Source organism: Biomphalaria glabrata, chromosome 7 (genome assembly GCF_947242115.1).
Source record: "Biomphalaria glabrata chromosome 7, xgBioGlab47.1, whole genome shotgun sequence".
Lineage (NCBI taxonomy): Eukaryota > Metazoa > Mollusca > Gastropoda > Planorbidae > Biomphalaria > Biomphalaria glabrata.
In genome coordinates, this window is record NC_074717.1 from 27,414,631 (window position 1) to 27,439,593 (window position 24,963).

The following is a 24,963-nucleotide window of genomic DNA, read 5'->3' on the forward strand; positions in this document are numbered from 1 at the left end:
AAGCGAAAAAAACAAAAAACGAAAAAACATCAGAGATTTGTTACTTACGTCGGTTTCCGTGGCAATCACGTGACCTCTACTCTTACGGTATCCATGAGATGACGTGGGGCTGTGCAACCGGTGACTAGAGGATGTCGTTTGAATCCCATGGTGAACTGAAACCAAAAATAAACATGAATACAAGGATTGAACTAGACTTGGACGATCATAGTCTCAGTTTATATTGGTACTGCCACACAATTATTAAGAAAACAAATTGTTTCAATATTAGTTCAATTAGCGTTACTGACCTTCTAATCACATCAAAGCAACAAAAGAACCCACATAAAGAAAACATTCAATTCCACTGGCAGAAGATAACATAGAACGTGACGTAACAGCGCGATGCAGGGGAGAGAAGGATTAGAACTCTAAGATTGACAACCAAGTCGAGTGACAGACATTGATGCACTCAATGGACAATGAATACGACATTTTATTTACTTGATGCACTCAATTGACAATGAATACGACATTTTATTTAATAACAGATTTTATTTATTTGATGAGAGGAGCGGTGGCCGAGTGGTAAAGCGGGTACCGGGGTCCGAATCCTGGTAAAGACAGGGATTTTTAATTTCATGATCTTCGGGCGATTCTGAGTCCACCCAGCTCTAATGGGTACCTGACATTAGTTGGAGAAAAGTAAAGGCGTTTTGGTCGTTGTGCTGGCCACATCACACCCTCGTTAACAGTAGGCCACATAAACAGATGACATTTACATCTTCTGCCCTATAGACCACAAGGTCTGAAAGGGGAAATTTACTTTTTTTTTGATGCACTCAATGGACAATAAATACACTTTATTTATTTGATGCACTCAATGGACAATAAATACACTTTATTTATTTGATGCACTCAATGGACAATAAATACACTTTATTTATTTGATGCACTCAATGGACAATAAATACACTTTATTTATTTGATGCAATCAATTGACAATAAATACACTTTATTTATTTGATGCACTCAATTGACAATGAATACACTTTATTTATTTGATGCACTCAATTGACAATGAATACACTTTATTTATTTGATGCACTCAATGGACAATAAATACACTTTATTTATTTGATGCACTCAATTGACAATGAATAACAGATTTGTGGAAATGCCCGAAACTCATTCAAAACCTGGATATGGCGGGAAAACACTGGAGCTTGACGTTGTGTCTATTTATAGAGCACGTCCAGCGTGTTTGGGGCAGATGAAATGTTCATTCCGTCTCTCCATGAATAGTACCATAGCAACTGAGTCAGTGATGCCCAAAACACGGCCTGCGGGCCAGATCGGTCCTAACAAAATGCGTGCATAAAATTTTACATTAGGACCTTTCCTTTTTATTTGATGAATTGGTATCATAACCTTTAACATGAAATGAAAGGTTTAATATGAAATATGTACTCTGAATGCAGAATCTACAATGAAAAATGAAACATGATAATAAGCCAACATACATTTGTTCTACAAAGAAAGTGTGGCTGTTTATATATATATATATAAACGGCACTATGAGTGGGTGAGTAGAGAAGCCAGTTCAGATGTTACAAACAAATCATTCCAATATCCCATTATGTCATGTAAATACTAGATCCACAGGGTTCTAATATAAAAAAAAAAATTCAGGTCAATTTCGTTTAGTCTTTGTACCTTTTCGCCATGTGGCTCGCGACTATAGTGTCGGTAATGGCCCGTAGGTCAAATTAAGTTGAGCGTCACTGATCTTAACTTAAACAAAAAAAAAACACCAAGATTTTATAACTAATACGTTGTACAGAAAATAGGCGGGAAAAAAAAGAGAGACGTATGGATTCAAATTAATGTATTGAAAACTTAAACTTGTGTGTGTGTGTGGCGAGAAATGTGAAGAAACGAGGCCGCGATTTGAAGAAAGAACAAAGTTACAGGACACGGCGTTATCTACAACTCTAGTACAGCTTTGATAGGCCAGGGACAACATTTTCAGCATACAGTATTTTGTTCTCCATTCAAGATTGTGGCCTAGTTACAGATTCTCGACACCTTGATGAATGCGTGGACTTACAAGCGGCCACTTGCCAGTTCTTTCAAACATTCCCAATGAGGACAACTAAATAGTGTATCTGGTGGCCGACAACAAAACACCTGTCTGTCGAGATGTAGAAGCTCAAAGTGAAACAAATCTCAGCTGCATGAAAGAGAAGGTGTTAATTTGAGGGGGGAAGATCACTTCACGACAAAAGTGAATAACAAGATCAAAAAATGGATCAAGGAAGAAGAGGCGCTGGCAGCATTGAAAGGAGAGGGACTAAAGCACGGAGATATGTCAACACTCAGTTCCCACAGCACCACAAACACAGAGTGGGCTATTTATAGATATAGTGATTAAGTCTTGGAACTATTATTAGCGTGTGAATTACGGACAAGTGCCGGCTCTACGGGTGTGATCGGATCCTGTGTGGGCTTCAGAATACGTACGAATGAAGATATTTACTGGATCTATGTCTAAAAGACGACGGGTCGGGGTGGGTCAATTGCAATGTATATATTGACAAAAGAGCTATTCATTCGAAACAAGCGACTTCCCAGAGGAATAGACTGACATCCAAGAGATCACCTATTTCAGAGTTTATTTCTCACATCTGTCACTGTGACATGTTTTGTAGGTATGTACATTACATCATATCAACCACACGGATTGAATGACTTGCAAAACACTTTTTAAGGACAGGCTGTGTCCATGGGAACTGAGTAGAATCCTGTTCAGATTGGTTGGACTCTAATGTTTTCACAGACACTCCAGCAAAAGTTAATTTTTAGATTTGTAAATCAGAAATATGTTTCAGACATGAATAAATTCGACTTTGAAACAGAGCCAACCAAACAATACGCCGAAAAAACAAGTAAAAACAATGTATACTTATGTTAACAATTGTTTATTAATGGATATATAATATTAAATGCCGCAATTATTTCTTTTCTTCTTCGTTCTCATTGTTATGTTGGAGCGTTCAGATGACTAGACCAATATATGAGATGAACTGCACAGTGGTTTCCAAATCAGGGAGCTCTCCATATAGTTTTCTTTCTATTGGGGTGTTTTGGGGCCAGTGTCTTGTACGGGCCTCTTGGTAAAGAGAGCAGTTTCTTTGAAGTAGGCCTATTATTACGATTATAAAGTTTATTCCATCTTAGATGGTTAAATTTAGTTACACAAAAAAAATAGTTTGGAAAAGAAAAACATGTCAACTCTCTGTTATTGTCGTAAAACAAGAGACTGTTTCTACATTGCCAGTCCAGTGACAGATTCTATAGGAGTATAGCGCTTTTGTTTTTCACTAAGACAGCGGGAATCCCCGAAGTGATCCCCTCTATTGTCACGCTCCTTTTGTTTTGAACCTCACTCGAACACTTTTTTTTATCTTTTCATGATGCGTGAAACAAAAAGGAGAAGCTACACGACAGGAGGGTGTTCAAACTGGCTTGGGGTCAAGATGACGCCTGAAACAAGCTGACGCAAAGTGTGAGAAACCAATCGGGTCTCTCTGGCCAACAGTGTCCAATCATTTCAGTGTTTGGATGCGCAGATTGCGTCACCCACAGCTGCTGCCTTAGATTTCAATTTAGATTTCTACTCGTCCAAGTGGAACAAGGAACGTCACCAAACTAACGTCTCAGCACGCGCGCTTGGAATTGTGTCACGTGCTGAACAGTTTGAACCAATCAGTAGTCTAGGATTAGGATGAAAAAAAAAAACACTATAATTACTAGAATGGGTTATTGTGGTTGTCACAGAAAGGCTAGAGTCAAAGACAGATACGTTGGAGTTAAAAGATTCCTTGCAGTTTTTTTATTATTACTAAGGGGATAATCGCCAAAAGGTCAATAACAGTAAACAAAAAATGTAAAAAAAAATCGATGTCGTGCCCGTAGTCCTTCAAGAATTACTCTCCCTTTATATCACAAGGGCTAAAGTCCGTACAGTTAAATCATTAAAAGCAAGGTCTATCGATAGTTAAAATAGTAAAATTAGTAAAATTTTAATAACTTGGTAAAAATCTTTTCTAAATATTATATGTTCACAATTTCACAAGTGAAATCTTCGTAGACAACCCCACCTCCAGGACAAAGCCCAGTACCTTCCCAGGGTCGACACTATTGAACAGTGTTTTTAAGTTGTAAAATGCCACAGATCAGATAGCTCCAAAATAACTTTATAATTTCAGTTGATGAGAATAAACAAATTTTCTTTTACAAAAGTTTTTTTTTTGTTGTTGTTGTTTTCAGTAGATACATATGTATTTCGTATTTGATGTATTTTACTATCACAGTATACAAGGATGAATGATTTTTGTAATACTAGTAAATGACTATCTTACATTTATTTCTTTGTCTCACAAACAGCCCAGAATTGATCTGAGTGCTTGACCTTATTATGTCTTCAAACTTGACAATCCTTATAGCTCCTCGACTAGGTCCAAGTTACAGATTGGCTTGGCGGGTACTGGGACTGATCTTCTATTTCTTCTCTTACTTGATTTCACGTTGAAACATTTTCCCTACAATGTTTGTTTATACAGAGTGGAATGGGTTCTATGACATATCATAAGATCTGCACATTGTTGACATGGATTGGCACATATTGTATGGAGGAATGGAAAATTTGCAAGAGGTTAAAAATTGTAAGCAATTAGACAAAGCGAGCATTATTCAACGACTTACTGTAGGGTTATAACATTCATCAGCATACGCATTTTTTTTTCTCGAAAGTTACTGAAAATTGGGAAAGTTTTTTTTTCTTTCAAGTATGATTTCGCCTAAGGGAATTGATCCCAATACTACAGGAACTGGTCGAGAAATGCATGAAAAAAAAAAACCTGCGATAACAGTCGAACCCAAGTGACCGTGTCAAAAAAAAATAAATAGATATGTACCATGTGCCAATAACAACATGAGTAAGCACTTAGAATACTAATGAATACTTGAATGATAGACTATCATAATTTCTTTCTAGTTTTATGAAGCTGAACCGCTTACTACCTAGCTAGACCGAGCAGTCACAGCAGGAAGTCATCCATATATGTGTTCATTTAATTCTGTGATAGACCCACTTGGCAATGAAGAAATGTAATCGATTATTCACCTATTATTCATCAATAAATCAATTATTCATTTAAATGAGGGATAGAGAAACGAAGCTGGAACTAGACTCCATAGTGTTGGCTGTTCACGTGTGATTGTGACTTTTAGCCCAGGTAATACGTAAGTGACGAGACATCTTAGCTTACTTTCAACCGATGTCCTACTAAACGTCCCAATAATAATGTACGAGACAGTCGTAGCTTTACAAAAACAAACACAGGACCTACTGAAAGAAACACAGAAAGAGAAACAAAAAAAAAGATGGAAGATATCAAGGATCGGACTGATGACACTTAGCCAAAAGTGTTCAGGAGAATCAAAGAAAACAGTTCGGTTGTTGGCCTTATAATACGCCTGCAGCACACAGTCAGTTTTTATTTTTTAGTTGGCAAAAGTTGGCGTCCTTGACATTGTTAAATTTATTTCATAATCTCTTCTCTTTTACATTTTTGCTTTTCATTAGGTTTCATCATATCGCCCCCACCCCTGGTTAAATATATGTATAAATCTACTACACTTTATACTATTCTAATGATAGGCTTTAAGATCTAGACTTAGAAGAAGAGGATGAGCTATATTTTCCAAAACATTTACGTATTAAATTCTTCAACAAATAATGCCTACATCTGTAATTCGTTCAAGGTAAAAAAATGTATAGTTCACTAGCCAAAGTTAAATTTATTTATTTTTATACTATGAAAAATTATAACTGTTAAACTAGAGTTTTCCCAGTGTTGTCAAAGAGCGCGTAATTCTTTTCCCGATGATATATATCAACTGTCAAATTTCTAGAAAACTCGTTAGAGCCGTTTTCGAGATTCGCGCCCAGGTTGGTTCCCCCAGAATGTTTCATGACAATATGCGTTGAATAAAGGCATTATAAAGTCTAGTAGATGTATACCTACGCATACCCAGGATATTCCTCGGAAGGGATTTAAAAAAAAAAAAAGAGGGGGGATGCTTTTTTTTTTCTTCAAATCTAACATTCATTAGTTATTTATAGCAAATAAATCGCTCTTTGAGATGTATAAAGGAGGTGTCTTTTTTTTTAAGTATTTGTTTGTTTTCAGAACGAAGTGTGACAAACGGACGTGAAAAAAAAACAAAACAACGTCTTTTTGTCCCCAACTGAGGCCGCTATAGATATCTGATAGAAAATAGAAGAGACATTCCTTGTTTCTTTCAATTCCTTATTTCAAGGTGTCACAGAGCTAGACAATAGACATTTACAGAGGGTATAAAGGGGAACTAATCCATAGAGTTTAGGCACAACGTTGTTGTCGGGATAGTGTTGGTTCGGTTTGTTTTTTTCTTTGAAGACACATAACATAAACACATATATACGTAAGAAACGTACAAGATGAAGTGACATCTCAAGCAATGTGAGCCCCCACCTCCCACAAGTTGTGTGTGTTTTTATTTAATAAGTAAAAAGGTAGTTAATGTAAAACCTATTTAATCAGACCAATTATAAGCAGCTTGCTAGCAACCTAACTTTGGACGAAAATTAGAAGGATATATTATTGGAGAATACAACATTTTGGTGATGTGAAGATCCCACAGTTGAGAACTAAGGGCTCCGCACATGATGCTAAGGCTGCCCCCTGATTCAGGAATGGAAAAAAAAAGCAGATTACTATATTTAAAATGTATCGTGCGAGTCCTCTATGCAGCTTTACGTCACCACAGACCATGCAATCCATTTACCAGAACTGAGATGAAACAAATGCAAGCAGTGCACTCAACATACTTTTTTAAAACATAACTGAATTGAAGTCATTAAATATTATGGGCTGCTCTTTCTAACGATGGCCGGTAGGATTAAACGTCGCCTCTTAGAACAATGTGAAACCATCACTGTATCTACCAGAGAGAGAGGAGGGATGAGCATACCAGTGAACTCCTCTGGATACCTGTTCTGATCCCCGAAATCCTTGTATGTCAGCCTAGAGCAGCCTTTCCCAAACTTTCTCCTAAACTGAACGCTTCGTTCTGAGTATCAAGCGGAACACTTCGCTTATTTGTGTTTAGAGAGATTAATTCACGCGCTGACCTACTAATTAATTATTTTAGTAGTTTGTGGAACACCCATTCAGGCTTCCCGGAACACCAGGGTTCTGCTGAATATAGTTTGGGAAACACTGGCTTAGAGAAGGCAAATACCGTAGCTAAACCCTCTTGAGAAATCTATGCTCTTAGGTGAGACGAATAATAACGCGTTACGTTAAGCGGTCATCAAGCAAATAAGAATAAAGTAAATAGATTATTACGCCATCAAAGCTCTCCAAGTTGGCATGCAAGTTGGCACGAAAAAACGTGTTACCACGCACGCCATGTGTTACATCGATTTACAAGTACCTCTGTTCACAAAACACAATGTTGACAAACTAATCGTTTTACAACCTGTGGGATAAGAATGAGCAAAGGTGAGACCAAACAAAAATGGCCAAATAGAAAGGCGTGCAGTACAGAACTAGTGTATTGAAGGAAGTGAGTAATCAGCTTCTTCTTGTCAAGGCTACTTGAGATTTCATGCACATTCTCCTTCAGACTCTAAATCTATGGTATTGAGATCAATGGAAGGAACTCCTAACCCTTAGATTTGACTCTACTAATTATACACATGACTTTAGAGGTTTAACATTGAACAGTTTAAAAAATTGAAGTCAGCATATTTAGAGACTGAGCTGAATACAAGGATGTGTTACGAAACCTGAAGCTGGATGTAAGGATGTCTTAAGTAAACTGAAGCAGATTTAGAAGGATGTCTTAAGTAAACTGAAGCTGGATACAAGGATGTCTGAAGTAAACTGAAGCTGAATTACAAGGATGTCTGAAGTAAACTAAAGCTGAATTACAAGGATGTCTGAAGTAAACTGAAGCTGAATTACAAGGATGTCTGAAGTAAACTGAAGCTGGATACAAGGATGTCTGAAGTAAACTAAAGCTGAATTACAAGGATGTCTGAAGTAAACTGAAGCTGGATACAAGGATGTCTGAAGTAAACTGAAGCTGGATACGAGGATGTCTGAAGTAAACTGAAGCTGGATACAAAGGATGTCTGAAGTAACCTGAAGCTGGATACAAGGATGTGTCTCAGGTCTGGAAAGTTTCATGAAGTAAAAGCCGTGCATCGCACGCAAAGGGTTTTTGTCAAGGCTTTTGCAAGAGAGGATTTCAAGCCCTCACATGGACTTTGATAAGGAGGAGGAGGAATCGTTTCATCTCAAGGCTGCGTGATTTGTACTGAAGCAAGGATGTAACGTACAATGGCTCAGAATGTAAGGATGTGGCGTGCATTGAAATTGTATCTAGGATGTGACCTGACTGAAGCTAAAAGGAAGGATGTGACGTTCATTGAAGTGAATGTAAGGATGTGACGTTCATGGAAGTGAATGTAAGGATGTGACGTTCATGGAAGTGAATGTAAGGATGTGACGTTCATGGAAGCTGAATGTAAGGATGTGACGTTCATGGAAGCTGAATGTAAGGATGTGACGTTCATGGAAGCTGAATGTAAGGATGTGACGTTCATGGAAGCTGAATGTAAGAATGTGACGTTCATGGAAGCTGAATGTAAGGATGTGACGTTCATGGAAGTGAATGTAAGGATGTGACGTTCATGGAAGCAAAATGTAAGGATGTGACGTTCATGGAAGTGAATGTAAGGATGTGACGTTCATGGAAGTGAATGTAAGGATGTGACGTTCATTGAAGCTGAATGTAAGGATGTGACGTTCATGGAAGCTGAATATAAGGATGTGACGTTCATGGAAGCTGAATGTAAGGATGTGACGTTCATGGAAGCTGAATGTAAGGATGTGACGTTCATGGAAGCTGAATGTAAGGATGTGACGTTCATGGAAGCTGAATGTAAAGATGTGACGTTCATTGAAGCTGAATGTAAAGATGTGACGTTCATGGAAGCTGAATGTAAGGATGTGACGTTCATGGAAGCTGAATGTAAGGATGTGACGTTCATGGAAGCTGAATGTAAAGATGTGACGTTCATTGAAGCTGAATGTAAGGATGTGACGTTCATGGAAGTGAATGTAAGGATGTGACGTTCATGGAAGCAAAATGTAAGGATGTGACGTTCATGGAAGTGATTGTAAGGATGTGACGTTCATGGAAGTGAATGTAAGGATGTGACGTTCATTGAAGCTGAATGTAAGGATGTGACGTTCATGGAAGCTGAATGTAAGGATGTGACGTTCATGGAAGCTGAATGTAAGGATGTGACGTTCATGGAAGCTGAATGTAAGGATGTGACGTTCATGGAAGCTGAATGTAAGGATGTGACGTTCATGGAAGCTGAATGTAAAGATGTGACGTTCATTGAAGCTGAATGTAAGGATGTGACGTTCATGGAAGCTGAATGTAAGGATGTGACGTTCATGGAAGCTGAATGTAAGGATGTGACGTTCATGGAAGCTGAATGTAAGGAGGTAACATGCACTGAAGCATGTGTTAAGTTCTTCAAAAGCTATAAGTGGCTCTTCTAGAAGCATTAATTTTCATTTCTAAAATATCAGTTAACAAAATGATATTTTTTTTTGGCAAAGTCTGCACCACATTCCATATTTCTCAACTGAAACAATACAGGGTTGTTTTTTTCATATTTTAGAAACATTTTTTTAATTTGTAGCAGATTATTGAAAAGTGGTGTAATCTCAGTATAGAACTTTTGTAACGCAATGATTGGTATGTAAATGTCTTTTCTTTTTAAAACCTTCTAGACACTAACCCCCTGGCTAATGTTTCAATAGAACGACTATGAAAGACAAGTCATCCAATGCAAATAGATTTAGTTGCATTGCATCAAATTAAAGTCCCCTGATTCTTGAATCCTGACCAACAGTTAAGAGAAGGATTGTCGACGACTAGTCTGACTGCTCACTAATCTCATGTCTGACTGCACATTCGAGTGGACAGAAGGATCTGTTGGTAGTCCGGCCCAGAGATTCGAGGGTCAACACGTTTCCTGGCCACTATGACCAATCAGCAACTTTGATGTAGGATCACCGGTCAGCGGTCTGTTTTCATCAAAGTTGTTTGTCCCTTCTCTTTAGAACAGATAACACACGACCTCCCCCCCCCTCACCAGCCCCACCCTAAATCTTCCAAACTAGACGTCTTTTAACCCGAAATAGCCCTGGTTCCTTCATGATGTGGAACAATGGCATTCCAATATGTCAAATTAATGACAAAACATTGCTGACAAAGTGCCACGCGTTCAACTGGACATTTGGACCATCCTACCAATACACTGACGCAAAGCAAAATATCTGAGACTCGGTGTGCAGAGTTCGGTGAACTATAAGATTTACTATTTTGTTATCTCTGACGTTTTTTAAAATGTGAACACACTAACCTAATGCAGAGAGGATCGTATTTCATTTCAAAGTGATCTCAAAGCAATACTTTGTATAGAAGGTGCGTACTATTAAAAAAAAACGCTGCTGAGTATTTGGAAGCGTTGCCATCGACAAGCGAATGGTCGTAGTGATTTAATAGTTTAGCATTGATCAGGTGAATGACCATGAAAATCCCATGACTACGTTTGCATAGAACAGTAGAGTGGCCACAAAATGATTTCAAACAAATCTCCCTAGTAACAAAGATAAATAGTAGTACGTCATATATTTCAGTCATAAAAAGATAAAAAAAATTCTGATGATAATGTGCAAGAAGGACTTGTACATCAAAAGAAATTGAAAGTCATCTATGAACAGATAATACACGAGAGATAAGTTTATTATGCCGCGCCTAATACATCATTCTGCTTCAAAACACAAAATGTTAACAAAATTGGTCTATGTGCATTAGTTGACAATCTATTCTCTTCAAATACACAGCTTTCCTCATCTGTATCGATACTGTGCACATCGACACGCCTTAATGTCGAGCAGACCCAGTTCCGATATATTCCTCGCCTATCTAGGTCAAGGAACCAACAAATATAGGAACCAAATCACACCAAGACATGACGCCATCACTCATCATTCTTCAACAATCGACGAAATCGAAAGAGTCTGGTCGTTAAAAAAAAATTGTGTGAGAAGGAATCGATGTGGCCGGGACAAGGAAATGTTTGTCACAGTAGCGTGCAAGGTGCACTCATTTCAAGACAAACTCAGAAATAGAATGGATTCCTGCCATCTAGGTGAGGAGCTAGCAAGAAGTGCCAGTTAACGCCTGACTAAACTCTATGATTACATGACAGATATTACTTGTATCCAACCCACTGGCTAGAGAACACTAAGACGATGTAGCTAGTAACCTTCTACGTAATAACAAGTGTGGCTTCAGAATCAAATGTATTCTTAGCTAAATACATGTAGATAAAGTAGTTTCATTCACATCTCTTTCAAATACTTTACTTTTGTTGAACTAATTGCTGGATTGTGACCCTTTTTCTGCTGCTTATTCTGTTCTTTTTGTTAAATTCTAATGATTATTGTGTGAAGCAGGCCCCAGTCTTGTTTCCTGTGTCTGCGATGCCATTGTTTCCCATTAACATGTGCCCTGAATGGAAAGTCGAAACAACCTTAACTCCATGAACTTACAGATTACTTTACAGCCCTGAGTAACCCAATAGCTATCCAATGCAATAAATCTAAACTTCAAGAAAACATTTGATCTATTTATAGATTACATTGCGAATCGGCGTGTTTGAAAAAAAGAATTTGTCAGCGACTCGACAGAGCGCTTGGAATCAGTGAATAGAAAAGTACCTCCCGAGAAAAAGAAAGGACAAAAAATAAAAAAAAAAACTTAGAGATAATAACTTAATTGATTTCATTTACATTTGCCCCTTAAGTCTAAACGAGGTCAAGATTCAAGCATGCCATGCTGTATTTTTTTTTAATCGCAGTAGGTAAAGAAAATGACTCAGTGATTGACAGACTACAATTTGAATCTGTGCTATCTCACACACCTGAAGAGGGTTCCGCTTATTCGGAACACTTGCTATTAAAAGTTTATGACACACAAAGCAGGCAAATATTTTTTTTTATTAGAAATAGATCTTGAGGAAGCGCCACTTTAATCGTGATTTCATTTGAAGCTCACATTTTTCTTTTTACGCTAAAAGAACGAGCTGAGCAGGCACAGCCTCTTATAAGCCTTATATACACCATTTCCATTGCACCAACCAACTATAATGAGCACCAAACACTAGAAACTAAGTGGAACTCAGAGGTCACAACTACCTTGGCAATGACGTGTCTGTAAAAGCGTGTAGTTTTTATGTTTTAAACAGCAAAAGTGTCACTGACCATAACGATGGGCTATACTAATCTTAAGAAATCATCTGGAAGCCAACTATTAAAAGACCCGTGAACCTAACTTTTTCATTGTACAAAACACCCATTTACGCACATTGCATTTACATTTGATACCAATATCTACGTAACAAAACATCTATAAAAAGGTCAATCACTGAAAGGGATTATTAAGCATTTGTAATAAAAAAAAAATCACTGTCCCATTTGACAAGAATTTGAAAAACGAAAAAAAAAAAAAAAAAACCACATCTATGAGATCAGTGCAATGCCACAATATGCTATTATAGTATAAAACTAAAACAATATCTCAAGCCCTCATTCAATCACACACACATGCACAAACACACACAAACAATTAATGAACATCTTCAGATAACCGATTAACTACTGTACAGTCAAATGAGTCATGGGCTTAATCTTTCAAAAAATATGTCCAAGTTTACACTAAAGGTTTGTATGTCTGTGACCAATAAGCCATCATATATTTATTGAACCCAACAAGTTCACACTAAACAGTTACTATCAAACCTAGAATATGTTTTCCATTTTCCCCACAAACACACACACACACACAACCTTGAGATATTATAATAAAATAATATATATATATTTATATATATAAATTGTAAGACAAATTTCCATACGGATAATAAAGATTATTATTATGTTAGAAATGAACGAGTAGTCATTCTCTGGCGCTGCTAGGGTCGAGTTTCGCTAAAGAGAAACAAAATTCATCGTAGTCCCTTTAACAGTTTCCACTGAGGAATTTTTTGGTGATGTGGCAGGTCTGCAGCAGTACCGCCCTCTGACAGGCAACGAAGATGTTCTTAGGAATGTTAAGGGCCTTGAAGGTGAATGTGAGGTCAGTTGTTATTATCCCCTCGGTTGATATAACAATGGGGTATATTGTTATTTTGGACAATTTCCATAGACGCTTAATCTCCAAGCCTAGGTTCCCATGTTTTCTTTGTTTTTCCATCTCAGTTTTTCTTAAATTATGAGACAGTGGTACGGCGATATCGATAATGGTAGCGGTTTTTTCTTTTTTATTTATTATTATTTTAATATATATATATATATATATATATATATATATATATATATATATATATATATATATATATATATATATATATATATATATATATATAACCAGAAGACATAAATATTTCGACGGAGCACACATACAAATTCTGGTATTTTCCTACACAGACTTTTTTCTTTTCAATGTACAAACAAAAGACTAAGACACAATGACAGTTATACAAAGTAAAAATACTGACATTAAGCCCAAGCTGGGATTCCGTGTCACACCAAACACAAAGCATAGGGGAAATGACCCCATATCCTAATCTGTATCCTTTCCATGGAGGTAGCCAAGGAGAGGGGGGTTCGGGGATCCCCCCTCCAAATTGTATGAGCATAGCCAAGAGGGGGTTTGCTTTTAACCCTCCCCCGTCCCTCCAGTGGGTTTTGAGGTTAAAAACCTCTCATCAATATAAAACTAAAGCAAACTACAGTCACCAAACTATGAGCGCAACTAAGGGGGGGGGGGGGCCTTAGAGTTAACCCCCCCCCCATCCAGAGGGTTTTAAGTGTAAAACTCTACTTCAGGTGGTTTTAACGATAAAACTTCCCTTTGGATAAACAAAATATAAAGAAAACTTTAATCGCCGAATTCCATACGCGTGGTCAAGATGTTTTATTTTAGGTTAACCATATCCTCTTCCAACAAAAGGAAACGCTACTCTACTAAGTTTTGTGGTTACCATCCCCACCCCCCTTCTCCAAATACTCAAGCAAAACTATAGTTATCATTGTCTACCAATCGCTATGCTCCTTTAATAAAGTGCAGATTTGTTACTTAGACATACCATATTTTTTGACAGAAGAGTAGCAGGATAATGCACTGTAGACACCTCAGATTATAATATGCATATTATATTTAAAGGAGCACACTGGGGTCTCAAAGCACTCCCCAAGACCTCCTATCTGGCAAGGGCAGAGTGTCTAATTTCTTTCCACTATCTCAAGGGTAAAAAAACACCCGAAAAAATGAAGGGCCAAAATGTAATGAAGATAAATTACACCCACACGACACAACACACATACATACATATATATATGTATCTATGGGGAGGAGACCCCCCCCCCAAAAAAAAAATCCTGGCTAAGCCCATGTTCCCTACAGTCACACAATTATAACCATTACCATATGAGGTTACCAAGGAGGCCAACACAACAGTGCCAAAAGGAGCTGTTGCCTCTCTTTAGTAACAATATTATATGTACCAGTATAAAGATATACTCTAGGCCTTCACCCTTGACTAATTAAAACAACTTTTTTTTTGTCCTGGGTAAAAACTACTTGTGATGAGGAAAGTGATAAGAATTAAAACTTGAGTTGTTTGAAGTGAGATTGATCAAATTACATGCAATTTAGAAAACAAAGAAACAAGTTTTTTAAAAGCAAAGTTTATAAATCTATGTCCTCATTATAACTGTTTCTCAACTTGGGATACATGCACAACTGTTAGGGTATTGTCTAGAAAGTAAAATAAGCTTTGTACACTAGTTTAAATAAGACAAAGAAGTAGGGAGTACATGGAACAGAAAGTTATAGAAATCTAAATCTTTGTTTCTTTTTGAAACATCAACAAATCAAAAGAGCCCTTTATTTTATTGTTACGTGATGGACAGAGCCGAAACATTCGACATTTAAAGAAAATGTTTTTAAATTAAAAAAAAAATATATTCCAATCATAATGAAATAAATCTAATACACGTAAAAGATATCAAAATAAGAGAGGAGAAAGAAATTTAAAAAAAAAACAACTCTAAAACTGCTTTAGCCTTTCTTGTACACCAAGTGACACTATAGATTTCTTTTACTTTACTTAAACTGACTGTCAAACATTTTTGAAACCATATTATTAAAATACAATAGCATTTAACAAATCCCCTTTTTATGTGTTAGTGGCTTTTCATTTAATTAAAACAATTATACAGCAGTATACTTCCAATGACTCATGGTTTTAAAACCACTACATAACACCAGTAGGTCTACTAAGCAATTCAAAAGATAGCAATCTTTTCAACCCATGTGTGATGAAGGAACAATGCATTCAAGCTTATCACAAGACAAGTCATAGGTGCCTGTAAGATTGCAATTTATTGTCATATGTGGCCAGAGAAAAATGTAACATACTGTGCCACTTGGCAGATAATCAAATTTTTAAAAATCTACATACAGGCTTTGCTCAAATGGCATTTTAAAAAACTTTCCAAGCTTTTAAATTATGTCTGTAAATTGAATTGTAAACAATAAAAGCTTTTAAAAAGGCTTTTCCTTGTGTCATAGCTTTCTTTCAAATAGATATTACATATATATATGTAAAATTAAATTTGAAATTGGCTTTTAAAAGTATTAAATAAATATTAAATAAATCATAAATATATTGCCATTTTTTTTTTAAAAACCCACAGTTCAAAAAATGTATCAGGAGACAATTGGATAGTAGATTATAAAGTAACATAAAATTGATCTGAGGTGCGGTGGCTAAGTGGTAAATGCTTGGTTTCCAAACCGGAGTCCCGGGTTCAAATCCTGATGGAGATTGGGATTTGTACTTTCGGGATCTTTAGGGCATGCTTGAGTCCACCCAGCTCTAATGGGTACCTAACATTAGTTGGGGAAAACTAAAGGCGGTTGGTCATTGTGCTGGCCACATGATACCCTCGTTAACCGTGGACCACAGAAGCAGATGACCTTTACATCATCTGCCCCATAGATCACAAGGTCTGAAAGGGGAACCTTACTTTACTATAAAATTGATCACACATATTTTATATTAAAATTTGTATTAGTAAGATTTTTTTCAAAGCAGCATTCTACAAAATCAGCATCGAATTGAGAAAACAAAAGGCCCATGGATAGAAAAGTTTCTACTAGATTTAGGTAGAATAGATTTCTATCATTTAGTGAACTAATGGTAATAAAAAAGCATTGAGGCCATTTCTATCTATAGTAAATCATCATCCCTAACTTATAGCATCTCTTGATGAAAGTGAAAATATGATAAATATATATATATATGTAAAATCTTAGTAAATGATCTACCTATCTTTTAGTAGATTTCTATCTCTGGCTCAAAGTTTAAATATAAATTTATAAATATTTTAATGTAAAATCTTTTTAAGCTTTATTATGTCAAATTAAGTTTAGTAATAGAATCTAAAAGTATTAGATCTTTATTAGATTTATATACATACACTTGAACTAGGAAATATATATATAATATATAATTATAGATCTGTAGTATATGATACACAAAAAAGTTCTAATTAAGACTGTTAAACTTAGAATATATATTTTATAAATATATACATAATATAGATCTTTAGTATATAATATAATACACAAAGCATCTCTTCATCTTTAAAGCAATAGCTCTTCAAATTTTCATATTCAAATTTTACCTGCACTGCTCTATTTGACAATACAAACTGACCTACTTATGCCACAGGTATAGTTGGATTAAAATTTAACTGACTGAAAATATCCACTCACAAACTATAAAGATCTAGATCTAGATCTATCTATATAAAAAAAAACTAGATCTATATCTACTTATTAAAATTAGATCTGCATTCTACACTGAAGTCAAATTAAACTAATTAACACTATCTTGATATAGACTAGATCTATATCTATCTAGACTTCTACAATGCTAAAAAAAAAAAAAAATTCAGTCATGTAAATTTAAGTTGAAGATTTTAATCATTTAATCATTTAATGTTACATTTTAGCTTGACTAATCTAGATCACTATAAGAAACATTAGATCTAGATCTACAACTCTAAATATTTTATCTAATCTAGATCTAGAGTCTAGACCTAGATATCTACATTAATATTTCAGATTAATGTTGATATATAATATAGATCTAGATCTAATCTATAAATCTATACAAGAAGTATATTTTGCATCTAGATCTAGATCTAGCTAAAGTCAAAGTAGAAAGTATCAAAGTCTTGACTTTTGAGAACTGTCAATAATTTATAATTGTCACAATGACCATGATTATTTAAAGATTTAAAACTAAAAGAGACTTTGACCTTAGTAACTAGATCTATAGACTACTAGACTACACTAAATTTAGTCTACAATAGAAGATTGATAGAGAGTGAAGGTCTAGATCTAGATATATCTTTCTTACATTTTCTCATCTAGATCTAGATAATAATAATAAATAGACTAATTTAAATTGAATTTATAAAAAAGCGCTGTTAATTAACATAATGTCATAATGATAATCATAATGTAGATTGTAGAGATATCTAATCAATTCTAATCAAGGAGCTGTAATTTACATTAGATAGATCTAGATTAGATCTGTATATAGAGTCTAGATATCTAGATTCTAGACTATTATCTAATCTAGATTATTCTAGATCTAGAATAATTGAATATAGACTCTAGATATCTATGTCTAGATTTAGATTCTAATTCTAGAATTCTAGATCTATACTAGATCTAGTAATCTAGTCTCTATAGAGAGTAGTATTATACGTTATAGATCTAGCATCTAGATCTAGAATCTAGCTAGAGTCTAATACTTTATTATACTAATTATAGATCTAGAATAGAGTGAATAGACAGATATAAGATTATAGATTATCTAGAGTCTGACATAAAAAAAAAGTCTAGATCTAGATCAAGAATCTAATTCTAGATCTAGACTAGAGCTTAATTAATAATCTTACTCGATGGAGGTCCCTTTCCAGATCCATTCGGTTCTGGTGGTCCTTTTCTTATAAAAACATCACCGTGTCTGCTCAACCAGATGCTTTGTATTCCTGAATCGTAAATATCCTGAAAGAATTCTTGTTGTTGTGGCGAGTCCTTCGCCAGAAAATTAGCACACTGATAACACACTGCCCAGGCTTGCTCCTCATTAATAGGATTATTGAACACTTTCAAAATATCCACGAAAGGCAGTAGCTCCATTTTTTTATGGTGTGTAATCCAATACAGAACCTTGCATTTAACACTCGGTCATTCTTGCCTACGGCTGACGGTCCCAACAGTATCACCATCCCCCCCAGTTTTCGACGCAGTCCTTTTTGACTGGTCGCGAAAGAAGCGGCAGTATAATGTAACTCTGACCAACCCGGAAGTCTTCAAGATTCAAAATAAATGTTGACTTCAAGGGAAACAAGTCATGGAATTAGTTTCTAGCTTTAAAAGAAAAATCAGCTATGCTCTCCCTTTTGTTGCTAAGCATTATAACCAATCTTCCGCCGGAAATTATGTTCGGCTATTTAGCAATTTAGAAGAAAACTACTTCAAGTATGATTTCCATTGTATGTAAGAACATAAAATCATTTGCGTACATATGTTATTTTTAAGAGATGAAAATGGTAACCCAACAATTATAGATTCTAAATAAACGTTACAGTTTGCTTTTGAAAATGCGTCTGCATCGTAGTTTAATCAATTTTCCAGCCAAACATGTCTACCTTTATGTTTTGCTTACAGCCTGTACATATTACACGTGTCTACAGTACATTAAATACCAGCAAAGTATCCACAGACCGGTATGCAAAATTATACACAAGGGTCCATCAAACAAATATGGTGAGGACCAAGAAGTCAACCTAGCAGACGCCAAGAAGATTCGCACCCATTCCGGCTGCTCGTCTGGGCCTGTGTATACCAAATGGGACACATGCCCTCACTGCTTCCGGCCGACGGTGTACAATGTTTCCAATCAGCTCCGCCGCATGGCCCGCAACAGCTCCCTGTTCCCTAGGGCGCCGCCATCCTTTTTCCAGCCGCGTAAAGAGATTCAGCAAAGGCTCATCACAAAGACTCTAATCACCCCCTCCGCTGTCTGCCAGGATGCGTGCCCTTACCTTATCGCCATGCTTCCATCGGTGGCCGATGACTACGATGTCCGGGACACCATCCGGGCCACTTGGGCTAGCGTGGCCAAGACTCACCTATGGCCTCACGCTGTGGTCAACGCCGACATGCAGGTCATCTTCGTGTTGGCCAATTACACGTCGGACAGCCGCAACGAGCGGAGAAAACAGCACGCCACGAAGAACAAAGAACGAGACTCTCACTCCGAAATGACTCGAATCCAAACCGAGGCAGCACGCTATGGAGACATCCTGTATCTAGTCATGCACGAGTCCTACTATAACCTGACCTTGAAGGTCATGTCAGCATTCAAGTGGATCAGGGACCATTGTCCCAGGACCAAGTTTGTCATGAAAGTTGACGTGGACACGTTCGTCAGCGTGCCACTTCTGCTGGACATACTCATTTTCAACGAAGAGCGCTTAGAGTACTCAGTACTGGGCTATGGTTACAACATGACTGAAGTGATTCGTACAGGCAAATGGAGTGTTCCTCAAGCTGTTTGGTCTCCTGGCATATATCCTTTATATGCCTCAGGTAGGAATCTCATACGTTCTTGTAACCAAACATCTATCTATCTATCTATCTATCTATCTATCTATCTATCTATCTATCTATCTATCTATCTATCTATCTATCTATCTATCTATCTATCTATCTATCTATCTATCTATCTATCTATCTATCTATCTATCTATCTATCTATCTATCTGCCAGTCTGCTAGTCTTTCTTTCTTTCTGTCTCTTTCTCTCTTTCCAATTACATGTGGATGTGAATAAGAGAGACTATGAAATCAATCAGTGGCGTAGCAAGGTGTTCGTGGGTCCGGGTTCCAGAATAAGATGGTGCCACCCTCTATCCTCTACATTATTTATCAGTAAAGAGTCTACATTTAAAAAATGCTTTTCTAAGTTAGTACTACTTTTTAAAATTAATACTTTCTTACATCCAGTTCAGTGTTAACGTCTTGCAAGTAATAGTCACCATGAACTTCGATGCCTGTCGATATTATGTTGATGAATGTTGATCTGGTGTTTGGTTGTAACAAACAAATATTTCATCTTTCTAATTCAATCTATTTACATTTCAAAAACACTTTTGTGTGAGAACTGTTGAACACTTTGTAAAATACAGCGCTGTGTCTATCCACTGTTAATCAGAACAAATCAAATTTCTTTTCTATCCGTGTGCAGCACATTAATGTGTCTTGTCTATTGTTTCTGATCTTCCGAATAACAAAGTAAAAAAGCTAGTGTATCTATGATCTAATTTAACTTTTAGAATTTTGCAAGTGGTAGCTCTGCTGACCAAAGTGTCACTGGTGACATCAGAGTTAACGCATGCATGCATTTACAATGTGTACGTTAATAAAAAAAAATGTTATATCTAACTGGTGACGATCAACATCCTATTATCGAGCTACTTCCGCAGCTTTAAATCAAAAATATAATCACACAATGAATGCTAATTAAAATAATATTAATTTTGAATGAAGTATTTTAATTATCAGAATCAATATTTTTCGTTTTCGATTTTTAAGTGGTCGTATGGGCCCCCTTTTTTTTTTTTTGTCATGGGCCCGGGTTCATTGAGCCCCTTCGCCCCATAGATGCTACGCCACTAACTCCAATAATATGAAAAAATATAAGCCTCTTTAGTTTTTAAGAAGTAGACTTTTGACTATTTTAAATCTTGTTTGTTTTATTTTTAATAACTTGCTAAAAGAAAAACTTGTGCACAATCTGTAACTCCTTTCAAAACTGTCTTGTTGTAATGGAAGTGGCTTCAGTGGTTCTCCATCTGGCTTCCTCAGAGTATGTCTACATCTGCTCAATGGAAGCCCTGACCGCCATGCTCAACGTGTGTGAGTACGTACCCATGACTAACCCTGTCGGGGCCGAGACGGACATCCCTGAGGATTATCCGCGGGAGCATTTCGTGATGGGCATCCTTGGGTTCATCATCAACTACGACATCTACCTGCTGAAGGACATTTTCACCCACGAGGAAGACGAGAGCTGGCTGCATTGCGACATGCCCATGGACAAGAAGTCACTGGGCAAGGTGAAGGTCCCTGACGACATGTTCAAATTGTGGAAGTCGTTCTTTGTGTCTTACGGGAGATGTTGGACTAACGATGAGGAGTGAATGTCTCATGAGAATATGAAATAGACATTCTTGACTGTGATGTTTTAAAGTCAATTTTAGTTTTTATCCACTATACTATGTTGAAATTGTTGAATATGTGGAAATGTTAGACTTCAATAAATTCAGTTTTTTAGCTAAATTTTATATCTTAAGTACCTTGACAAATTCCAAACACCGATTTTATTAAAACCGTTTATGTTAATGTAGATTATTATATAATTTGCACTCAACCGTAATACAAACTTATAAAAAATTTATAATACCTTAATTTTTTTTCTCTCAAACCAGAGTAGAGCTTAAAAAGGAGATAATATTATGATAACAATGACATCCAGGTTAAGGAGGCTCAGGGACCGCATTTTTGTGCCTCCCATGTGATAAGCAAGACCTATATGAGCCCGGACTGCTCGACTCCATACTGGGCAAACAAAGTCTTCTAGAGCCTGTGTGGATTTCCATGTTTTTGCTCTGACGTTTTTCCCTCTGTACTTTCCTATCCGCCTCACAGCGCAGAGACACAATACTCTTTTACTAGCCCCCGTCTTTATATGGCAAGGTCCATGCTAAAAGATTTCAAGGAGCCTTTAGAGGGTCCGTGAAATGTTTTCTTTGTTCACCTTGAGCTCGCTTCCCTTCCATTGGCGACAGTTTTCCATTGTGCAGACATGTTGAATATATTGTTTGTACACGCTTCCAATGTTCCTTCAGAGTTGAAGATAATTGACTTCCTTGTCCAAACCTACCGCAGGACGACGGGGGATGGCAGCGGGCAGCGTATGAACCAGGGACCATCGAGAAGTCCGAACGACAGTCCAGTGCGCATACTGCACGGCCAGGCAGCCACCCTTATATCCTCTCCAATGACCATGCCTTGTTGTAGTTCAGTTACGTTCTGTTTTGTTTGTTCAGAGCTAACACTGTAGAAGTTGAAGAGATATTGTTTAGTTCAAAGACGAGATGCATCCACAGTTTAAAGCCATTCTTACCGCGTACAAATCTCTCTTTCAAAACTTTCTTACAAGAAACAATTAGATCAAGGCCTTTTTTAAAAAACTCTGTAAATTGTCCAATGATTTTATGTCAAATAATCCACAGAGTCAGTTACATCTCACATCTTGAGTTTTTTGTTGGACTATATAGTTGTGAATCCTCTACAGGCTGCGCCTACGTCATGACAATGTCCGCCCTGTCCGCCATCGTTGATGCCAGCCGTTACTTCCCTATCTTCCACATCGAGGACGTGTACATCACTGGGGTGCTGAGGCGGATGGTGGAGCTGCCCATGTTCCTGGCTGAGCCCGGCGTCTTCACGGATTTCTACGACACCTTTTACAGCCACTGCGAGTTCGTCCGCTACCGCCGGGTGACCGGCACTGGGTTTGACCGGCTTTTCAAGTACAACAATCTGTGGGCCAGCCTGATCTACCAGAACAGCACGTGCAGACGGACGAATGAGTTTAACGTCCCGTGTGCTTGTTCCGAATATATGGTCTAGTATAGGTTACAGCAGATAGGCCTACAAAGAATGGTCTAGTATAGGTTATAGCAGATACGCCTACTAAAAATGGTCTAGTATATAGGTTATAGCAGATATGCCTTCTAAGAATGGTCTAGTATAGGTTATAGCAGATAGGCCTACAAAGAATGGTCTAGTATAGGTTATAGCAGATACGCCTACTAAAAATGGTCTAGTATATAGGTTATAGCAGATATGCCTTCTAAGAATGGTCTAGTATAGGTTATAGCAGATAGGCCTACTAATAATGGTCTAGTATAGGTTATAGCAGATAGGCCTACAAAGAATTGTCTAGAATAGGCTATAGCAGATAGGCCTACTAATAATGGTCTAGTATAGGTTATAGCAGATAGGCCTACTTAGAATGGTCTAGTAAAGGTTATAGCAGATAGGCATACTAATAATGGTCTAGTATAGGTTATAGCAGATATAGCTTCTAAGAATTGTCTAGTATAGATTATAGCAGATATGCCTACTAAGAATGGTCTAGTATAGGTTATAGCAGATAGGCTTACTTAGAATGGTTTAGTGAAAGTTACAACAGAAAGGCTTACTAGGAATGGTCTATTATAGGTTACTGCATATAGGCTTATTAAAATGGTCTAGTATAAGTTACAGTAGAAAGGCCTACTAAGAATAGTCTGTTATTGCAGATAGGCTGACTAAGAATGGTTTAGTATAGGTCATAGCAGACTAAGAATGGTTTAGTATAGGTCATAGCAGACTAAGAATGGTTTAGTATAGGTTAAAGCAGACTAAGAATGGTTTAGTATAGGTTAAAGCAGACTAAGAATGGTTTAGTATAGGTCATAGCAGACTAAGAATGGTTTAGTATAGGTCATAGCAGACTAAGAATGGTTTAGTATAGGTCATAGCAGACTAAGAATGGTTTAGTATAGGTCATAGCAGACTAAGAATGGTTTAGTATAGGTCATAGCAGACTAAGAATGGTTTAGTATAGGTCATAGCAGACTAAGAATGGTTTAGTATAGGTCATAGCAGACTAAGAATGGTTTAGTATAGGTCATAGCAGACTAAGAATGGTTTAGTATAGGTCATAGCAGACTAAGAATGGTTTAGTATAGGTCATAGCAGACTAAGAATGGTTTAGTATAGGTCATAGCAGACTAAGAATGATCTAATTTATGTTTTGGCAGATAGCCCGACTAGACTGGAAAAATGTCATTTGTTATGATTCAAATCAAGGAAGGACTTGACAAAAGATTTGACGCTTACTAAATGGCTCAGCACGAACAAAGTAATGCTACTGCTTTGACCACCAACTATTCGCGATCTCGCCAAAAACAGTCTATGTTAAATATAGAACCTGACACATTTTTTCACATAGGTCATGACATTTCTTGTGAATTATGTCACGGGACCTAAATAACATGATCCTATATATTGCCAACATACAATTATTATTGTTTTCGCATGTATTATAAAATGTTTGACAAAACGTATTTTAAGTTACAATGTGTTTAACAGCTGTAAATGTGGATGATGGTAAATATCTCTATCTCTAACACAATGTTGAAAGAAACTCAAATCACTTTTTGTTTTACTTATCTACTTGTGGCTTGAAATACGTCTAAGTAGTATTGGTAGTTGTTGCTGTTGTTGCAGCCAAGTAATATTGGTAGTTGTTGCTGTTGTTGCTGTTGTTGCAGCCAAGTAGTATTGGTAGTTGTTGCTGTTGTTGCTGTTGTTGCTGTTGTTGCAGCCAAGTAGTATTGGTAGTTGTTGCTGTTGTTGCTGTTGTTGCTGTTGTTGCAGCCAAGTAGTATTGGTAGTTGTTGCTGTTGTTGCTGTTGTTGCAGCCAAGTTGTATTGGTAGTTGTTGCTGTTGTTGCAACCAAGTAGTATTGGTAGTTGTTGCTGTTGTTGCTGTTGTTGCAGCCAAGTAGTATTG

The 24,963-nt window shown here is 36.8% G+C and overlaps 2 protein-coding genes across 5 annotated transcripts in view; one reads left to right on the forward strand and one right to left on the reverse strand.

Annotated features, from left to right (window-relative positions):
* Window positions 1-18,637, reverse strand: part of LOC106052037 (protein spire homolog 1-like) — a 96,478-nt gene extending 77,841 nt beyond the window's left edge. For both annotated transcript variants that reach the window (XM_056034471.1, XM_013207280.2), the window contains exons 1-2: window positions 18,225-18,637; window positions 49-155 (exon numbers count right to left, since the gene is read on the reverse strand). In XM_056034471.1, the coding sequence (XP_055890446.1) occupies window positions 49-155; window positions 18,225-18,468 (351 nt within the window). In that variant the 5' untranslated portion in view covers window positions 18,469-18,637. The remainder of the gene's footprint in view (window positions 1-48; window positions 156-18,224) is intronic.
* Window positions 18,638-18,746: 109 nt separating this feature from the next.
* Window positions 18,747-24,701, forward strand: LOC106052034 (beta-1,3-galactosyltransferase 5-like). 3 transcript variants are annotated; one of them, XM_056036890.1, is made up of 3 exons: window positions 18,747-19,923; window positions 22,693-23,074; window positions 23,155-24,701. In XM_056036890.1, exons 1-2 carry the CDS (start codon window positions 18,933-18,935, stop codon window positions 23,028-23,030), a joined length of 1,329 nt encoding a protein of 442 aa, XP_055892865.1. In that variant the 5' UTR covers window positions 18,747-18,932; the 3' UTR covers window positions 23,031-23,074; window positions 23,155-24,701. The 3 variants fall into 3 exon arrangements, with proteins under 3 accessions (XP_055892865.1, XP_055892864.1, XP_055892866.1); XM_056036889.1 differs by having other exon boundaries at window positions 22,693-24,701; XM_056036891.1 differs by lacking the exons at window positions 22,693-23,074; window positions 23,155-24,701 and adding an exon at window positions 21,201-22,666.
* The last annotated feature ends 262 nt before the right edge of the window (window positions 24,702-24,963 follow it).

Bases quoted from the DNA above. Each gene is read 5' to 3' on its own strand.
- LOC106052034 (XM_056036889.1), top strand. From the start codon at position 18,933: ATGCGTCTGCATCGTAGTTTAATCAATTTTCCAGCCAAACATGTCTAC. The intron at 19,924-22,692 runs GTAGGAATCTCA...AATCCTCTACAG, and splicing joins ATATCCTTTATATGCCTCAG to GCTGCGCCTACGTCATGACA.